A 21,334-nucleotide genomic window follows, 5' to 3' on the forward strand; every position below is an offset into this window, starting at 1 on the left:
TCTGCTCAGCTGGCTAGAAACACACCTGCGTCCTGTTCCACATCACCGAAGCACGTGAGTGGCCTAGCTTGTTTCTGCAAGGGCCTTTGTCGTAATGTCTTAAGAAGATGTCGTTCTGAAAAACAAAAGAAGAAGCTGTAAGAGAAGGTTACAGTATGGGGACACGCAGGGACATGTTCAAGACTGGACTGGAAATACAACTTCCCTGACACTGCTGTAAAATTACCTGCTGCTGGCAGGGAAATCCACCTACCTTCCAAATAATTATCTAGAAAAACTTCTTGCAGTTCCAAAAAGTGTAGTGTATTTGGGATCCAAACTATTGTACAGCATCTTCCCTCCCCCGCTTTTAAAAAGCTTTGGACAACTATATTATCTGCACTGCATTTTTGACAAAATTACCTAGTCTGTAATTTGGTGATGCTAAAGGGGCCTGTAATCAAGACATTTCTGAAAGTTAGCCATGTCAGGTATCATCTTCCTGAGGTACTTCTACCTTCCGTTCTGCTGTCCCTTCAGGTCATTTTTCTTCCTAGGCTTAACAGGAAAATCGAAAATAAAGAAAAATAAAGAAAAATAAAAAAGGAAATCTCTGTTTCTTTTTGTTTTTATAAAAAATAGAAATCACCATTTCTTTTTGTTTTTCCCAATATTACTAAATTATCCATTTTTAATTTAGAAAATGACTAATGCTCCACATTACTCTACCCTTGCCAGCTGTGCTGTGACCTAATGCTGCTTCCTCTTTCATTCTTCAGCCTTACTCTTCAGCTGTGCAGGTATTAGCTACAACCAAATCTGGATTTCCTTTAACCCTGCTCATTCAGAAAAACAACATTTGAATCAGACAGCTATGGTTTCTTTTTCCTTTGTCCTCTTGAACAGACTAAAACTTCATAAGGACATGTCTGCAGAAAGGGAGAATCTGATAGACTTCCAGTTCAGCAAAGTTTTAAGCATTCATTGTGTACCGTATGTACTCTGAGGCAAGCCATAAGTCTGATGTCGAAAAAGCTCACTCCTGCCTCCAAAACTGGGACATAACATTAAGTGAAACTTGCTACGCATTCTGAAAAAAGGAAGGCTGAAGAATGAGGAAGTCTCATTGTTTGCTAGCTGATGAGTACAAAAAAAAAAGAAGAAAAGTCGTGCATCTTTGGATATTTTATTTCAAGTGCTGGTGAAGTTATTTTCAAATTCTCACCGTCGTTATTAATGACTATGCCAAAAAAGGAAGCAGTCATATGCACGAGTACATTACTTCTCGTACTCTTAATCCTACTACAAAACTTAAGGTCCACAAAAGTTGAGACTAGTTGGTATCACTTGAGATTAGCCACCTGCATTTCATAACCCATGTTGATAACGCAACACTTTTACCCTCAAGCCTACTAACTAATCATTCTCTTCAGCAACACAGCACTTGAGATGGACTAGTAAAGAAGACCAAGTTTATAAGAGCTCTTAATGCACCCTCCTACGAAACAACTGCCTTCACCCAGTACCATACCATTTTTTGGACAGGCTGTGATCCTGGCAGTTGGAGCAGGCACAAGAAACTTATTTCCCTGACTCTCAAACAAACCATTTTGGGCTTCTGCATGGGAAGAGGGAATCAGTGAAAGGCAGTGCTATAATGGACCTCCAGAAAGTAACCAATCTGTCCCAGTTCCCTCAAAGAGCTACCGTGGGACCTCTGGATATGGCTATAATCCTTTATGGAAGAAGGATGTTGATATAAATAAAAGCAGTACTTTTATTAGTAAGAAGAAAATAATGAAGTGAATGAAGTTCCTTTGACTAGTGGAAGGGGTCCCTGCCCATGGCATGGGGGTTGGAATTAGATGATCTTTAAGGTCCTTTCCAACCCAAAGCATTCTATGCTTCTAAGTTACAACCTGAAATGAGCCAAGAGATTCACTAGAACATCAAGGAGTTGTTGGGAAGCTTCTATGGGGCCTCAGACTAACCTCAGCCCCCGGTTACCCTTTATCTTACAGCACTTACATCCAGGTTCTGTAGACAGTACCAGCAAAATGTGTGTTTGCAGTTCTTGCACATCATCTGGGCACAGCCCTCGTTCCTCTCAATGTAGATCCGACAAACTGGGCACTGCTTAATTGGTGCCTCTGTCTCTGTTCCAATAAGTGATCTAGAAGAGTAGGGAAACATTAGAATCGCATGTAAATATAATTATAGGTGATATTCAGATTCACTGCCTAATGTGTATTGTACTTACTATTCAGAGCATCTAACGTTATTGTCTTAATGCACTTAATGCGTGAGGCTTATTATATTCAGAATACACCAAAGTATAAGCAGTAATAAGTGAAGGATTTTATATCATGTAAAACTGAAAGGCTATTCTCTTGGTCTTTTATGCTAAATAAAGCCAACACTGACTAGACCCACCAACATATCACCTACAGCATTAAATATCAGCACTTGGTAAGAGTGCTTTCACAATGCATTAACAGAACTGGGTTATGCAACTCATGGCATTGTCCTTGCCTAAACAGAATAACTTAAACTCCACCAAAGCCAAGGATCAAACCTGGGTGAGAGAAATTATGGTGAGACATCTTTGGCAACTCATATCTGATGAAGTCTCTAGCAAGCAGAATCTTCAGGTTTTAAGTCTTTAATTTCTTACAAAAAGCAAAGCATACACGACTGAAGTTTATCTGATGCAGAAGACAAAGACGGATGGCCACAGACATTATATAATCTAAGCAAATAAGTGTTTTACTTCTGTAGATTGATGCCTTATGCAACCTGACCTGTAGGTTGTTTGCACCTATGTAAAATTAACATAAATCATATTTCTCCCACGAAATGGGACACTGCACACCCACTCTTCATAGAAGTTAAGATTTTTCTATGTAGTAATTCTGTAAATATAAAGCAGAGGTAATTCCTTAATCACAGTACAAGCAAAGTTTGGACCCCAGAATGTTAATGTACAGGATGTTTTGTATAGGTACACGTTATAATTCTAGCATGAAAACAAGGCCTTTAGGAGGAGTGAGAGCCCCGGTGGATTTCACCTTTCAGAAGTCAGTGGCATCCCAAAATTTGGTAAGAACCCAAATAACATTAAGAATCTTTTTAAAAAGAATATGTATAATTTAAAGTAATCATTAGATTGGAATTATATTTAAGGAACACCAGCAGAGATGGGCCTAAGAAACCAGATGGAAGCAGTTCCATGAAACTGATGTTAGACACAGAGCAAGCACTTCATGCCAAAACGAGCTAAAAGATCACACAGCTCCTGTGGCTTCCCCTCTTACCCCTGCTCAGTTGGTACCAGAGTAGTTTGGTTTTCTGGGCACAGGCGCTGTGGGTGCCACGTCTCCTTGCAAGAGGAGCAGAACGTCAGGTGGCAAGCCGGACACTCCACCGGCACCGGCACTCCTGGCTCGCTCGGCCCAATGTAGCACACTGTCTGGCAGTCAGCCGCAGGGCACCATGTTCTCTCGGGGTCCAAGTGGACTTCTGAAACACAACAGAGGCAGAAATAAACCGGTCATATGGTCCCCTTCTCATTCCAGTGACACGTCTAGGTATGCAAGACCCAGTTCTGCATGGGCATGGGGAAGTTGAGGCCCTCTGCACCTGTGCCCCCGGCTTTTGGGCCTATTTTTCTTCAGGCAGGTCTGAAATGGTATTCTGCAACAGCAGCTGCACTGGAAGCATCACGATAACAGCAACACACTACAAGGGACATATTATTTGCCTTCATAGGAGGGTACAAAAGATGAAGACAACTAATGCTTTCTGAGAAGCAAGTACCATTTTGTCTTTCACATGTGGAAACCATGTCACATCTCTCATGTAAATAGCAGGAGAACTGTCATTAAATTAACATCAAGTCATTTTCTGTGCCTTATTTCCCCCACGCACTTTCAGGTGATTAATATTCACCTTATTATATGATGAGCGTTTGTCAGGTGTCCAATTATAACAATAGTTAATGTAAGGTCACGAGTGGCACACGGTAGCAAATGATAAATGTTGATTCTTTCTCTTGCTCCCCAACCTTTATCTGAGGACTTTGGACTTGCAGCAGAAACCCAGATGAATCACATCCACTATTAGGGTTGTCCACTGTGTGGACACTTTACACTGCTCGAGTCAATGCAGCCCAGCCAAACACTCCCACCCTGCATCTCCTCCCTCCCTGGGAGCTCTCTGGGACCACGAATGAAAATGGTTGGAGGGATGCCTCAGTAAAGCGTGGAAATCCCTGACTGTGAGATCTCAAAAGCCATTACAGAGTTCATCTCTATTTCCAGCAGGTAAAAGCAAACAAAAGGCCACACAAGGGCCCCTGACATATGTTCTCTGGCAAATTTTGCTGAAACAGTTGAAGGCATTTCCTGCTATGCACACTGCTGTCTGCATTGCTCCTTTGCAGGAGGTTGCTGGTAGCCCACATTGCAGGGGGCTGGTGGATGGATATCTAGCAGATGCTCCAGCCAGCATGATAAACAATAGTATCAATTCAGCATCCAGACATCTAGAAACTAGAAACCATACAACTAGAATTGTGTTCAAAGAAGTAAAACAGTAGATACATAAACAGTAGAAAAATAAAACATAAGCAGTAAATAGATAAAAGTCCACGTGCATCAACGCCTGGGGAAGACATCCCACAACCTTCATAACCTAATGTACTTTAGAAACTGAGTTCTTTTCCAGTTTGCCAAACATCTGTGTTCGGCTTGAAAACTTCCAGCTTCTTCACAGGTGGCCTGTGTGAACCACATGAAGTTCAGGAAGGCCAAGTGCAAGATCCTGCACCTGGGTTGGGGCAATCCCAAACTCAAATACAGGCTGGGCAGAGAATGGATTGAGAGCAGCCCTGAGGAGAAGGACCTGGGGGTGCTGAGGGAGGTGATTCTCCCCCTCTATTCTAGTGAGACCCCAGCCTGAGCACTGCATTCAGATCTGGGGACCCCAACACAAGAAGGACATGGACATATTAGAACAAGTCCAGAGGAGGGTCACAAAGATGATCAAGGGGCTGGAGCACCTCTTCTATGAAGACAGGCTGAGGGAGTTCGCACTGTTCAGCCTGGAGAAGAGAAGGCTCCAGGGAGACCTTACAGCGGCCTTCAGTACCTAAAGGGGGCCTACAGGAAAGCTGGGGAGGGACTCTTTGTCAGGGAGTGCAGTGACAGGACAAGGGAGAATGGCTTTAAACTAGAAGAGGGTAGGTTTAGATTAGATATAAGGAAGAAACTCTTTACTCAGAGGTTGGTGAGGCACTGGAGCAAGTTGTCCAGAGAAGCTGTGGATGCCCCATCCCTGGAGGTTAAGACCAGGTTGGATGGGGCTTTGGGCAACCTCCCTGCCTGACTAAAACAAACTAACTTCAGCATAATCCACTGGTAGCTAAGAGTTTCCTACTAGTTTTGGAAATGTCTTTTGGGGTGAAAAGTAAACTCACACCAAAATACAACTTGGTTTATCCTAAAACTATTCACGCATTCAGGGTGATTCTTGACAGATACTTAGAGAAAAAGCCACTTTTTAATGATCGTGTTAGCAAAGCCACCAGCAGAGGAGTAACCACTAACACCTTTTTTCTATTTAATATTTGAGAGCAAGCACGTAGGACAGAGTTTCATTCAACTCCACTGCTCAAGACAAGCTGAGCCCCTTTCCTTTCTGAAGGTGTCCATTGGGTCAGGCTATCACACAGTCCTGTGTTTGGCTTTCAGTTTCCATTGATGCTACTTCAGTAGTGGCAGGGATGATACTCACCTGAGCCATGAGCTGACTACCAGGCAAGGAACTCAAGAGACACGCATTTGAACCTCTTTCAACAAAGACTAGCACGTAGTCTCACATATTTAAAGTAGGCATATTGGTCACTGTCATACGGGAGACTGTCAGGGGCTTTGCTACGTTCACCTGTTTTCCATCCCTCCATGTAGTTATTGCAACTGCAGGTAATATATTAATCTGTGTCAGAGGACTCTGACAGATGGGGAGACTTTCCGCATCCATAGCAAAGGCTTCAATCTATAATTTAGGCAGTGCCAGACACCTGTACCATCTACCTTCTTTTCCAGCCATTTCATGAATCTAGTTCCCTTCTTTCCCCTTATTATCTTACACATGCTTCCGCTACCACCAAAAGCAAACAAACATTTTGCTTTAATTGAATAAAAGCCAGAAAAAAGACAGTTTGTAGCTGTTTTGTGGGGAGAAGAAAGAGACGGGTGGACAAGCCATCCAAGCATTTTTAAATAGCATCCTGGCTGAGAAATCATTATTTCTGTAGCTTCCTTCAGAGATGATGCTCTGAGCTGGGTAAGACCATGCCCTATTATTGACTATTGCATTTAAGTCTTCCCACAGTAGGTTCCACACGTTTTCTATTGATAAACAGCAGCTAAAATGAGAAAAAAAATGCAGATAGCATGCTTAACTTTGGAAACCTAGATTCTCCTATCCTTGTTTTGGATGAAAGACAGGATGTCTGGTTTTGACATCCACTGGGCAAAGGGTTGTAAGTCTTATTGATTTTTACAAGTTTTTTTGCAGTAAGATGTGATGCATAAAATGAAACTCCCTCCTCTCCCACTTCCTCCATTTTACAAAGAACCTACAGATGGTGTTTTGCAATCCATGCTGTCTCATACTGTTTGCTTTACCATGGAGTACAAGTGAAAACAGTAAAAAATAAAAATAAAAAAGGAGTAGCCAAAAAAAAAAAGGAAAGAGGCTATCATTTTACTCTGATGATGTTCAATCTTTTGGTTAGGGCTATTTCTCTCTTGAGCCTTTTCCCTGCTTCCCCACAGCCAGTTCAGCCACGCTCATTCCACTCTCAGGAGGAAAGCTTCCCCAGACCGTGCCAGTAACAGGCAGGGATCTGGCCAGTTTTCACAAAACACACAAGCAAGCAGGTGAGATGTGGGATGCAAGCAGGGGGAATGCAGCACTCTGAAGAATGAAGAATTTCTGGCTTAGAAGAGGTACCTACAAAAAAGGTGGCCCTGTACCCTCCACAAAACATTAGGAACACCTATATATTAATGCACTGCTTTTCAGTCAGGCAGAAAAAGGAGGTTCTCACCATCTTTCACTAGGCCAATTGGGCAACTGTCAGAGAAACAGAAATACACTGCCTGTGTCCTAACCACATCCTATCCCACTATTTTGTTATTTCTGATGGCCACAACAACCCCATCCTAAGCAGACATACATCAATTCCTGTTTCTTCTATTAAGACAGATTGCACAGAAGCCCTGTGACTAGGTCCTGCTAAGTTATAGATGTAGGAAAGCTTGGTTTAAAGCCTGGAAACATTTGCATATTAAGAACACAAAGAACACAAGAGGATTGAATATTTTCAGTGCTTTTCATTATATGCAATTGCATATAGACATTAAATTGTATGCCAGTTACTTCTCACAGCCTTTTAACTCAATATTATCTGTCCAATTTCTTAGAAATAAGGTAATAGAGAGGAAATACATTGTATTAAAACAGCTAGCAAAGATGGAGAAAACAGCTTTTGGAGGTCTAAGTTCTTCATGTCTTCAAAATTTTTCTCAAAATTAATCTCTTAACAAAAAATATCTGTAAGGATGAGAAGCACTGGCTTTCGCAATCACTTGAAGACTGTTGAGAAAAGACTACAAAGTAGGAGCAGAAAGACTTGCCCATGCAGCTGGTTACTTATGTCCAGCATTTCTAGTAAAGCAAAGGGGAAACCGAAGCAAGACGGAGGACAGACAGCCCATATCTCAACAGAATACAGCAGAGAGCAGAAGGGTCTAAATACAGCAAGTGGGAGCGTTTGAATATTGGGTTTTGTTGATCAGAACAAAAGTAACGAAGGACCGTCTAGTACCTGCCTATTTTAAGAATCAGAATTTGGCCTATTGTATTTGCAAATGTGGAAAAGAGGACAGCACACTTCAGACAGCAACATCTGGAAAACACATTGCTTTCTCTTTCTTTCCCTTACCATGCAGCAAAAAACAACCCTAGCTAACTCCAGCTAGCCTTCCCCTAGTGCCTGATATGAAGGAAAGAACTGAGAACTGGGAAGAAAAAGGAGCTCAAAATATTTCATATGTAAAGTTTTTCTTCATTTTTAAATGAACCTGAAAGGCTGACTACAGCAATGAAACTATTACACTGTATTTCAGTTCTTTGAGGTATTCTCTGTCATTACATAACTCCAATGACTCCGTGGCCCTCTGAAGGTGTACTTGGCTTGGCTGACATCGGCTCTGGCCATTGAGCTGCATCCTGGCTGGAGTTCACGTGTTTTTAGGGAAAGACCGATGTCTGAACGCAAAGACTGATGGACTACATTTGCTGTTAGGTCAAGGAGCTGCAGCTGAGTTTGCCTTAGGGCTGGTGTGAAAATAGATCGTGAGGCTATGCAGTGGTTGTGGTTGGCAGGAGTCTGTGGGAGAGGCAAGAGCGAGGCAGTTGCAGCCTGGACTTTGTGTAGCACGAGGTTTGGAAAGGGCTGGGTTGCGCTTATGCTGACAGAGGCACAAGCTGTGCATCAGATCTCATTCGTCAGGAGTCTCTGAGCAGATACCTGCTCAGAAATTGGACCCAGCAGCTGCCATCATCAAGGTTTATTGCTAGACTCACAAAAGGACCATCAAGCCGGCATTGCTGCTGGTCTGGGCAGGGGAGCATTGCTGGGCTTTGGTCAGGTCTGAGAAGAGAGCTTGAGCCAGTAGAGGCCCACAAGCCAGGTTCAACTGGTAAGCGTGGAAAGGTCAGCCTTAGGGGGCAATGCTAACCCTGGGGCAGGCAAAAGGTCCTGGCTGGGTGTGGGATTAGTGCTGGTGTCCAGGATACCACTTGAGTTAGCAGGTTGTGTTCCCAGGCTTCGGTAAGTTCACTTTATTGCTGGGGCACACGAGGTCAAAAGTCTCAGTTTAAGCCTGCTGCTTGGATGCCAGCTTTACTTATCATAGAGGAGAAAGGACAGATCTAAAAACATCATGAAAAAACGCAGTGGAGGTGGAGGAGGATTTGCAAGACTTAGGCAAGAAGGAAAAGGGAAGGAGGACTTAAAAAATAGACAAGTTCCAGGTTTCTGTGAGTGGGAGGCAGTAAAAAAAAAAGTAACAGGGAGTTGGACAAAAGATCATGAGTTCAGCTTTGGCTACTTGTAGAGGAAGAGATACCAGGAAATCATTAGTTTCACAGTCTTCAGTTAAAAAAAGGTTTTATGTAAAAGAGATTAATGTATTGCAAGAATGCCTCACTTTCTTAACCCCTTAATATGTTATTTAACAAACTGATTTCTACTTTCTACTGATTTCTACTGATTTCTACTTTCTAGGACTGTAGACAAGCCACTGCTTGGGTTATGAACTAGAGGGACTTCCTAAGGAATTAAGGGTAAACAAGAAGAAGGTAGAATAGGAGAAAGAAATCAAAAATGAAAGCTGAGTTTGAGATTTTTTTGTTTTCTTTGTCCTGAGTACCTGCAAACCACAGCTACAATCTGCATCCGCCCATGACCTTGGGGGCAGACTTGGGTGTACTGATTTTGTTGGTTTTGCACTTCATGGTCATCTCACTGAACTTCAGTCCAGATGAGATTCAGTAAAAACCCATATATTCTTCTATCTGACCATTTTTTAAGTGCATTAATAAACCTAACTTTTATGAACCTCTGCATTTTCATTCTTATTCCCAATTCCTCTGCATCTAAGCACGCATATAAAGCAGAGCACAAATACAGACTTCAGAGGAAAGCTTGAAGACATAGTTAGAGCTGATCAGTCCCAGATACCCTACTCTGCAAGCTACCACAATGCAAATTCTTTGACAAATACTACAACTTCCAGCTGGGCTTTCAAGTTGGTGTCAGTCTTCAAAATCAGCATGGGATCTCATCTTTCTGACTATCAAGTGTCTTCTTCAGCCTTGGCAAGGAATCATCTCCTGAAGAAGAATGCTGACCTCTGACATACCAAGGCTTGGCACCAGTAAGATCTTCAGTTTCAAGCTTCCTTACTACTATGCCTTACTCAGTAATGAGGGGTCCAATTATCCCTCAGGAAAAAAAAATAAATATACTAGAAGAATACACACAGGAAAAAAAAATATACTGGAAGAATACACACAAGGCTTCTCCGTGAGAAAAACTCTCTTCTAGGGATGCTTGCAGAAGTTTCTATCAGACAGCAGGGTCAGTATCTCCTATAAGTTTTGAAGATCCTTATGGATGTATATTTCAAAACAATGACATCTTCTCCATCTCTTCCTCAACTCACCCAGCACGCTTTGTCTTAAGGCAGAGTGCTCTGCAATATGTAATATTGCTGCCTCTACTGACACTTTAAAAATTGAGGTAATAGAAACCAAAAGGGCTCATACCGCGTTCAAACTTCAGCCTCTTGTATAACTGAAACTGGTCAACAGGCACCAAACAGGCAATCTGAAATGAGAGACAAACAGAAAAATCATTAGGAACAATTAAAGACTTGAGAAAATTTAATAAGCACCCTGCTCTACTTGTCTGCTCTCCTAAGCCAGCTTTCAAATCCACCTTCTTTTTCTGCATACTGTTCACCACCGCATTTCTCCATACCTAGACTTCCTTCTCCAAAGTTTAAAGTAGTTCCTGGTCTCTCCTATTTCGACCACACGGCAGAGTAGTTCAGCCCAAGTCCTTCTTACCATGCAGAGGAAAGCCTTCTTTTGGGGTTCTGTATTTACTTCAACCTCTTTGTTTTATTTCATGTTTGTTTAATGTAATGAAGGGTGACAGCTAGCCAAGCCTGGAAACTGAAGTCTGTTGTTCATGCACAAGAATACAGTCCAAACAAACGATTGCTCATTCATGTCTCCCAGTCTTTATGGTAGGAGCCAGTTAGCTCTCGGGAACAAATAAGCCAGTCTGGTTTCCATTTTTTATTCATGTAAGAAATGCATTATTCTTCCTTTTTTTTTGTTTTTCTGGACTAAGATGGTTAATGCCACTGCTATTGGAATTTGCCTTAGACATGCACAAGCCCACCGGGAACTGAAGTTAACAATCTAGTTGGCATAGACGATCAGGCTTTGTCAATACATTTTGGGTATTACCATAATTAAGCTAACTTAGCCTAAATGGATAAATGCTCTGCTCTCCAGTCCATGTAAAATAACCAAGTATTTAAAACTAATAACCAAACCTGCATACAGTGTAAGGAGGGGTTCAAATGAAACTTGTCAGATAGTTGAGAAGCCAAATGTTTGTTGAATTTAAAATATGCAATAATTCTCTTATTTGATCCATTCATAACATTGCAGAGCATAGATCAGATCAGCACTGAAAAAATTTCTATGCCTACCGAAAAGACTTACTCTTTTCCTAAAAATAAACCTGGACTAATACTAGTATAAGACCTGATCATTCGAAGCCCTGTGAGACAACACAGAACTGACAGCTTTGAAATGAAGGTGTTCTCAGCCCTTATATCCAGGAGCCCACCTTGGACCTTCAGATTACTGTAAAGGCAAAATTTTGCTCTCATTGGAGTAGAAGTTGGCCCTTGCTGTCCTTCTGGGTTGTGTTGCAAAGCACTCATGAGAAGAAATACAACAACAGAAAAATTCAATATATATTCAACCTCGTGTTGTAAATACCTCTGCTTTTGCAGTTGGAAAAAATGGTAGCAGAGAATATATCCATTTGGAAGACAACAAATTACTTTATTAAGATCTCAAATCAAATGAAATTAAAATTGCATTTTGAAGCAGATTTTTGGATCAATTTTTGAGCTAAACCAACGTCATACAAAAAACAATGCCACTGTTGTCCAGATGTGTTTGAAGGTGCTTGAAAGACTTAAAGGTGCTTATAATTGAAGAAATCAAAGGATTTTTCAGCTAACTGGGAAACACTGACAAATCTTTACAAAGCATACTCATAATCTAGTGAATCAGTTCTGTGGTTAAAGTACTGTCCTCATTCAGCTTCTGAATTCAGGGTGTAAAGTATTTTTAATATGAAAGTACTTTCATGGAGCACACAATACTTTAGGATGACCGTAACACAGCGAGCTTCCTGGAAAACTCTTCACCTGTTGATCAGAAGTTAGCTGAAACACTCTTGGAAAACAAATAACAACTTAATCAAAAGAGTCAAAAAGAGTGAAGTTCAGCAGCTTCAGCAAAGAATGAAGCCAACCAACAGAATTACACAAAACCCACAAGACATCATTTCAGTATTGCCCAGTCTCCCCAGGGCAGCTTAAAATCTAAACAGAGTTCGGAAAACAAAGAGAGTCATCTGCTTTTCTCTAGCTGGGTGAGCATTGGCAACTACTTTAAATTTTACTTCATTATGACTAAATTAAAACAGCGAGTCTCAATGCTGTAAGGGTAAGAGCCACTTGAATGAACTGTGTCGTTGTCTGAGGCCTTTTTGTGCCTGCTCTTGCTTTTAACAAACCATTTTTCAAGAGCAGCTCTATTGAGCCCAGAATTTCCCATGTATTAAAAATCGGCCTTTTTGATGACAGTGGGAGCAGAGTAAGGAGTTTTATCGCAGATTTCAATTGGCAGCAGAGTCGGTGCTGAAAGCATCCCTTTCTTCTATTGAAAACCTGAGCTCACCGTGCCAGACTTCCCCACTGGCTTCCTCCAGCCCTGCTCTTCCTCCTTTGCAGCCTCTTCACAGCCCAGGTCCGGCACCCTGCACACAGCTCTGGGTGCATGCAGCCTGTCCCTTCTGCTGCTAATTTCATTTATGCTCAATGGTAAGACAGCTTTTGGACAGCATGGTTGGGCAATGAGGTGCTTATCTCCTCCTACCTGGCATCAGAGTCTAAATGCTCATCACCACGCAATTTTTTTAGCCCCATCTGGGAGCCCATCCCAAACATCCCTGTCCTGCCCGACTGCACACACCCATGGGTTCGGCACAGGATGGAGACCTGGGGAGGAAGCGAACTGGCAACACGGCAGGTGGCAAAGGGCCAAAAGAGAAAGAGCACAAGCATGCCAGAAAGCAAGACATTCCTTACTCTAGGGTAAGAAATTGTTCAATTATTCAGTGCAACAAGAAATGCTACGGGACAAGTTTTAGGTGTTTTTTCTTTTTTTTAAAAAAACACCAGGTTAAGGTTACAATAAAAACCTCTGAACAAAATGAGAATCTAGGACTCTCCTCTTGTGAAAAGACATTGATTTGAGACTTATCAGACTGGTAGGAGTTGAAGTAAGTTTTCTGGTTTTCTATGCATCACAGGCAACTACTTCATTTAAAGTACTCTTGTCGTAGAGCACATGAATACTGGCAGGTCTCACTAAGAACAGCAGCTTTCACCTGAAGTAAAAAAATCCATAGAAAAAAAAATTTTTTTTTGAAAGCTCGCTACCACAAAAGGCTCCAGCAGGAGCCTTGCCAAGTGTCCCAAAAGATTGCCCACTGTGGTACAATAACCGGGGGTGCTATTGCTATGCGAGACAAAAGAGCAAAGGAAGGAAAATGAAAGAGTTGGAAATAATTGAGTTCAGTTTACACAGGGGCAGACTGTTCCTTGTAACTTGGGCAGTGCAGTAACCAGGAGCCAAGGAAGAACAACTCCCCTGTTTTTAAACACTGGCCACCACAGTGGAAAGGGAAAATCACTGCTCCACCTATTCTCAGGCTTTCAAAGGAGATGCAAGGAGGCAATCAGGAGAACTGAATAGGCCTTACTTCCTTTCACACCCATATGAATCAAGTCTTGATACGGCCTGGAGAGGAAAGTTCATCAGCACAAGTCCTTCTGCCTTTCTCTCTTCAGCAGACACAACAAGCAGAGGTCCTGCACTGGCAGCACCAACAGCAAAGGGTTGCACTGCCCGGCTCTGCTGAAGTCCCACTCGCAGAGCCAGTGCCTGATTTTGCAAGCACTGCAAAGCAGTTTTAAGTTGGGCTGTGCTTTGTTATGCTCAGTAGTTTAATCACGAAACATTAACGTATTAGTTTTCTCTATCAGGGAGCTCTTCCCTTATTTAATCACACACACACACACACACACAAAAGACTCGCATTTACTTCCCTCAGATTTAAGAACAAGTAAATAACAAGAACTTTTTAAATTTTGACCCTGAAAAAAGTAGGTTGGCCTGCAACATGTTCCCACCTTCCTCCCCATTTTGCCATTGCAATCTGCCCCTAGCAAAATGTAAACCAATTTTCAAATTAAAAATAAAACCAGTATTTTAAAACAACTCCCCGAGGGCTTTTTGCTCAGCTATGTATGGAATACAACACAGTAAAGAATTCAAAGATCTGGGTCACTGTCCCATTTCATCAGCTCTTTGCAAAGTGCTCACAACCCTCTGCCAGGTTAGCACTGGTGCAGATCAGGTATTTACACAGACGGAGGGGGCAATAAGCAGAAACCGCATGGAGTGCAAAGGGAAACTTCTTGCTGAATTCCAGAGGCAAAAGGAAAGCCCAGATGATGCTCTCTCTTAGTGCTCCCTGCACAACTGTAATTCAAATCAGATTACATACATCACTGTGCCTCGTTGGCATCAGCTCTACAAGCTTCAGAACAATGCAGACATTAGAAACAGCACAGCACAAGCCCCTAGAAATCATCCAAGCGAGTACTACATTGGAAGTCCTTATATGCACTTGAGACTTACCCCGATTCACAGCTTACACTGCTGATTGCATTTGCACCACGTAAAACCATTTCGAATCATAATAAATTACCCTCTATTTAGGTTAGGGATATTAACTGTTCCAATTAAATCAATGGAGCAAATCCCCAAGAGAGACAGGAATATTCTAGACGGGAGAAGTCTGCACAGTTGAAGAGAGCTGCATTAGCATAAGATGTTCCTTCTACCTTCTGCTACCAGGAACAAATCCAAAGCGTTTTTGTTTATTGTACTATTAGAGTGCGAAAGGACAAACATCTTGTTTAATGAGATGGCTTTTAAACTTTCCTTTTCTGTGTAACCAGCTATTTGAAACAGAGCCTGTAGCCAAAAACATTGCCTTCTCATCGCTAACATCCATTTATTTCTGTTTTAAAACAAGCTACACTTAAAGCAGCTGATATCTTGATGTAACAGGTCAAGATATGATCTAGGCTTAGACTTGATTTCATGCACTGTAGTGGAACAGTTCCTTCTATTCAAGTACACTGCTTGTCAAAACCAAAAACAAGCAGGGAAAGTACCAGTTTCAACTAGCTTTTGTTAATGTAAAAACAAAAAAGGGGGGGGGGCAGAAAACAGATTTGTACTGAAAGGTACAATTTTCTAGTTCCCATTACCTATGTTAATTTTTTTAAGAATACAAAACCTGTAACATTTTCTTTCTGAGGTCCAGAGAGACACAATGTTCTAGCTCACCTAAGTTAAGCCTTAACTCCCAACATCTCCTGTGCTCTGTGAATAAGCAGTTTACTCCCCAAACACCAATGAAATATTTAGAGACAGATGCCTACTATTCAGACTTGCTAATTTCTTCATGACAAATATAGGAAGAAATTCTATCACACATTTACAATGTTAACCTGAGTTTTTGCCCTCCCCACTGCCAAAAGCAACACAAGAAGCACACGTGTCAGAATCGAGTCCAGAGCAGTGAAAAGGCTCTAATAATTTAGTACTGAACAGCAGTAACACTGAGGGGTTTTACTGAGAAGACAAAACATACTTTCTTCACAGAGAAGACAAGTAGGTCACTGGTAAGTACTGAAGAAATGTTACACACCTTGAATAAAGACCTTGACAGAGGGAAGTAGATGAACTTTCATAAATGTTACATACCTTAAGTTACTTATAAGCTTTATTATTAATTGTTCAGGTTTCCTATTGAACAGGACCCAATCCAAAATGCACCGAAGTCAATGGCAAGGCTTTTCTTCACTTCAAATTATGTCTAAGTTCACCTTATCTCCCTTGTGCAGGCTAGGGCAAAAGGCATTTAAAAAGCAAACAAGACAACTGTGCTAGCTAACGTAATTAGACTCAATTTAGCCCAAAGTAGAGGAACCTATTTAACACCACATTCATGAGAAAGACAGTTTGAACTGCTGCTTTTTTCTCCAAACTCTAACTGTGCCTGCTAAACATTAGTTACAGCAGGGTCTGAAATGGACATGACCTGAAAAATACACTATTTCAAAATCCTGATGCCAAAAAAGGATCGATGTATTTTTCCCCCCAGGAGAGGTAACACATAATTTTCAGAAAAAAATAAAAATATAAATAAAAACATGAAAAAGTCTATACGCATATTTTATTGAATGTTTACCAGAAGACAAATTTTTAAATGCACAAGCATAAATATCTTTAAGTTAGATGCTACTGAATGGTTGAGAAAGTGTTGCCAGAGGTATGACATTTCTCATGGCACTGTTGTGGTGAGGAACATTTTCCTGCTGGAGGCCAGAGAGCAAACAACCAGCCCTCCTGGAGGCGAGGAGGCTGATGTTTCCACACCTGGAGTTTCAGAGTGTGTAATGAATAAACTGTAGGGCTAAATAGTACTTCCATGCCAAACAATAGTCATATGTAAGGACATTCTCTCTCATCTGAATAAGGTTCTGTTTTTTAAATAGTAGCTTTTAAAGGCCACATTTTCACATGGAACAGCCTTTATAGAAAAGAAAAGAAAAATAGAATACAGAGTGCTCATACATAATCTGTGGTTTATTTACTAATCCTACAGATTATTAATAGAGACAGGCTATTAATTCTATTGTTCATGTTTTGTTTGACTTATTTTTTTCATTAAAAAAATGAGTCAAATTTTTTCATTAAAAAAATAAGTATTTGGTAAAATACACAAGCAGTTCATTTTAACGAGGTTGGGAGCTTGTCTGCTTTTCAAGCAGAGGGTTTGTGTTTTAAGTGCATCACCAAGAGGGAGTGTCAGAATATTCATTCATCCACCAGACACTAATGCACATCTTGGGCTGTTTAGTCATTCTGCCTTTAGCCCCAAAAAGCACACAAGGATTAAGTTAATGGTCCATTAATACATGCCCTCCAGTGCCCTTCTGCTTACTAATGGGAAATACGTCCTTACAGTTCCTATAGCATCGTAACCCTAATTTAACAGTGCAGAATTCTTCCTGCCATTTGCTAATTTTCTTTTAAAACAGCATTTCAATAAATGTTATTTGTCTTCAGTCTGGTGCTACAGGTGGGAGGGGCAGCGCTACACCTTCTCTGCATCTATGCAGAAGAAAAGAGGACAGGAAACAGCTAACTTCTTTCCACAACGGCTGGATTCAGCCAAAGAAAAGCTCCACCATATCCCAGCACAGCATAAAAATAATAATAATTGCAACTCCCAGACCCTAATTCAGATAAGCACTGTTCAAATTCATGCTGGAGAGGAGATCATGATTTTTTGGGGGAGAAATGTAATTCTTGGTAACTCTCTCCAGTTCTGTGTGAGGTGTTTTATATCTGCTTTCCCTTATGCAATCAGAGCCACTGCAACTCGGCTGCACTCCTTCCCTGGTTAGAGGTGATCCCCTCAATGCATGCCATCTTCCCAGCCCTGTGCAGAGCAGAGAGGAGGAGTACAGTTGCCAGTGTCAGTGGAACAAAGGAGGTCCCTCATTTTCAGTCAAAACTTGCCTCCCAGTGAGTCCATCTCTCACATGCTTGCTTGGAGGAAAATCCCATTCCATAATGAATGGAATTGAGTTTACTTCTTAATACAGAGTTAATATTGAGTTTACTCCTTTCTCCCCAGCAGAAAATAACTACACACAAAGAATTTGTGAGAAATGGCAAGATTGCATTTGAATACAATTACACACCTCTAGCACAGTTATGTCATCTGTATAAACAGGGGTTAAGGAAAGCCAGAAGATAAATAACCTGCTTTTCTTTAGTTCCGGATGGAGGTCTGATTCTCCTTGACATTGTTCCTGCACACAAACGCTAAGAGAATGCGCTGAATGAGCCAAAATCCTTTAGCCACCTTTTTTTTTTTTTTTTTTTTTTTTTTTTTTTTTTCTCTGCTTGTGTTCCTGTGCCCAGCAGTGGCTCACCTGGCTCACAGAGGGAGCAAGCAAGCAAGAATAGCCTCAGGGTGAAATCAGATTTGCCCATGGTTTTCCATGGCTTTCTAGATGCACAGAATAGCTGGCATGCATAAAGGTTCCAGCCACGCTGCCAGCAGCTCCTCCCCATGTCATGGGTTTGGAGCTAAGCCCAATTAGGAAACTTTACACCAGCCCTAGGTCAGCCTGGAGGCTGCTGGAGCTCTGCTGGGAGGCCACCAGGCAGCCTGGTGGGAGCCACTGACAGCCCCCTTGAGTCCCTTTGTCCCAGGCAGTGTAAGGAGGTCTAGGAGCTACATTTTCCCTCTGGTTTCTCTGCTTCCAACTTTCAAATTGAACATTCATGTTACTCTGGGGGATTGTGCATGTGCCAGATGTGCAAACAGCTGTGCCCAAGCCTCGTTTAGCTTCTGAGTTCTCAATCTCTCCCATCTCTGCCCTGGGAACTAAGCCACTTTTCTCGTAAGACCTACTTCCACCCAGTGCTGTGCAGATACCTTTCTTTGAATGCAATTATACAGTCTCATATGTTTACACGGGCTGCAAATTGGTTGCTGAAGCCCAATATAAACATGGAGGAAGAAGTTCTGGCTTTGCATACAATCAGTTTGTGTTCTTGCTCTTGGGTTTAAAGAGGTGCTGGAATTTCAGTGTTTATAGTCATATCAAAGCTGTTTTAATTGACAGCACTAAGGGAGGCTCAGCAATTCTAGGATACAAGGTGTTCTGGTTAAGTCACCTGCACGGGTAATTCAGAAGTTGTCTGGATGCCAAGTAAGCCCTTCCTCAAGGCACAGAGAATGAAAAAAGGAGCAAAACCCTTGAAAAACATCTGCTTGTTTCTAGTTCCTCTTGTCAGTCAGGCTTCTTGCCAAAAGCTCATTAAAGGTAATTAAAGGGAGGAAAAAGTACATGATCATATTTATTATGTAGATGAAGAAAAGTACTTGGGGGGGTTTATGTTAAGAAAGAGGAAGAAAGAAGTGTTGATACCTCTGCTTCTTGTAGGGTCCCATGGTTCAAGCATACCATGTCTGGACAAGTGATAGGAGATCCACAACCTTCTTGAATTGCCAGCTGCATGTACTGTTTTAGGCACTAGGAAGAAGGAAAGAAAAAAAAAGTTACAGCCCACATGTTGGGAACACACAGACGCTGGAGATACTACACAGCTACCACCTCCACTGCCTTAATTGGCTGTCCTGAAGCTCCAGCACACAGAAAACATCAATTATTGCAAGCGTGAATGTTACAAGTCATTACATTGGAAAGAATGCAACAAAGAACAATTAATTATGCATGACTTCATCTGCCGAGCATTGTGTTTACCCGAGTCAGCAAGTCAGACCCTTCAGTGCTAACAGCCCCTATGCTCTGCTCAACTGGCTTGGGTAGATTATGGGGAGGGGGGGGGCATCTTTCATCCTAATTAAACAGGCTTCTTTCTTTCGTCTTTCCTTCTGCATTCTTAATTCAGACTCTGAGGCAGCAGTCCCCATTGTAGGAGACCTCATTTACAAGAAGGAGGCTACTGTTCTCAGCTCCGTAAAAAGGGGAGGGCTAGGAGGTTAGAGGAGGTTATGATCTGTCCTACAAGATGTGCAGCTATCAGGTCTCTCCTCCCTCTCAAGGCCCCACAGAGATCAGGTAATTTCTACGATTTACCTTGATTTATCATCAGCCTCTAGGCTATTGAGCAAGAGTTCAAGGTCCATTTCCAGCATGGAAACCTTCTTACGAATGTTTCCGAATTGTTTCATCACCCAAAAATGGCAGGCCTCTCCTTTCCAAAAAATAAGCCCTTTGCTCCCCCTCACATTTTATTTAGCATGCCGGTTTCAGATGTATCTGGCTTGGATTTTAGGGATCCACAATTCTTTCGTCTATTTAACACTTACTACGCAGTCTTCAGTAAAGTCATGAAATAAAACTGGGGCAATGGACTGAAGAGTACTGTTCTAATTTTAAATCCAAAGTACACAGGCAAGTAAGTGGACTCACTTCTAAATAAAATAAAGCAAACCTTGAAAAGGTAAAGCAAACCTCCTTGAAAACACTCAAAAAGCATACAGTAAATTGCAAATCACTCTAAAAAATAAAAAGACATGGATTTCTGGCAGATTTTGGTATCGGCTTGCATGGTTTACTGTAAATGAAAAGCAGCACATTTTATGAGCAGCAGGACTAAGGAAGCTTTGTTCTCTTCAGCTTTGTATTACGTGCCCACATGGTAAGCCTGTCCTCCTCCTCAGTGCTGCTGGCTGCCTCCCCTCATGCCCCCGTTCCCCTTTTCCTCCCTGCTTCCATCCCTGAAGGCCAGCAGCAGCACTGGGTGCCTCTGAGGACAGCTAATGGGTTAAACACTACCTGCCCATCCCTCATTTGGGCATCTCATTTGGGTTTCCCTGGCTAAACACCTGTCACTTTTCAAGAAGTATGTCAAAGTGTGAGGTCCCCGAGACCTCTGCCTCTCTGCCAGGAGAGGAACGGGCACCGAGTCCAGAAGCCACCAAGTGGGATATGGGGAAATCAGAGCATGAAGTCCCAGGCCCCTTCACAAAGTGCTTTTCCAGTATTAATGGGCATTTAACATTCAAGCCTGCATTAGTCCGGGCTGTTCTGAGAAGGCTTTGCGTAACGGGCTCCAATTAAAGAAATTTCCTCATTTGTATTTTTATTGGAAAGCTGGTATCCTCTTAAATGTCAGGCTACCCAGGAGTTCGAAAAACGGAAACAAGGTTTCCTCCTTATTCTGTCCCTCCACTGAAATGTCCCCGTCCACACCTTCCTGGTTAATTCGGATGAACTACACACTTCAAGCAAGTAGAAGCATGTTAACTTAGTGGCATTTTAAACAAATTTACATCTGATTTATAAATATCTCAATAGTATTCATTTAGAAGAATACAGGGACATAACCTACTGGCAAGCTTTAAATATCTAGCCCATTAAGCACTAATGGGTTCAGATCCAGCACATATTCCTGTAAGAAAGCAGCAGAGCAGGCTGTAAGGAAGAGATGGTACACAAGCAATACGTGGGAGGTGAGGGAGATATTCACAGGTCAAGGGGGAAAAAGAAATCAGTAATTGAAGATGCTATGAACCACCTAAGGAGCATCAGTCCAGATTTACCCGGGAGCTACTCTTTTGTTATTCAAACAGCAGACTCCGTGCCTGCTCCCATCCACTTGTCCACCTTCCCTGAAGGCATTTAGGTACAGTGCTCACAGTCAGTGTAACCACCAGACCAGTCACCCCGTTATAACCCACAGCTCCACCACAGAGCAGTAAGCAGGAAACCAGGCA

General features: G+C 41.9%; 1 protein-coding gene across 5 annotated transcripts in view; it reads right to left on the bottom strand.

The window, feature by feature from the left end:
- Positions 1-21,334, bottom strand: part of RNF144B (ring finger protein 144B) — an 86,620-nt gene that overhangs the window by 7,149 nt on the left and 58,137 nt on the right. For all 5 annotated transcript variants that reach the window (XM_068674749.1, XM_068674748.1, XM_068674751.1 and 2 more), the window contains 5 exons: positions 19,020-19,124; positions 10,381-10,441; positions 3,294-3,498; positions 2,008-2,152; positions 26-115 (listed from right to left, as the gene is read on the bottom strand). In XM_068674749.1, the coding sequence (XP_068530850.1) occupies positions 26-115; positions 2,008-2,152; positions 3,294-3,498; positions 10,381-10,441; positions 19,020-19,124 (606 nt within the window). The remainder of the gene's footprint in view (positions 1-25; positions 116-2,007; positions 2,153-3,293; positions 3,499-10,380; positions 10,442-19,019; positions 19,125-21,334) is intronic.

This window comes from Anas acuta, chromosome 2, assembly GCF_963932015.1.
Source record: "Anas acuta chromosome 2, bAnaAcu1.1, whole genome shotgun sequence".
In the NCBI taxonomy this organism is placed as follows: Eukaryota; Metazoa; Chordata; class Aves; order Anseriformes; family Anatidae; genus Anas; species Anas acuta.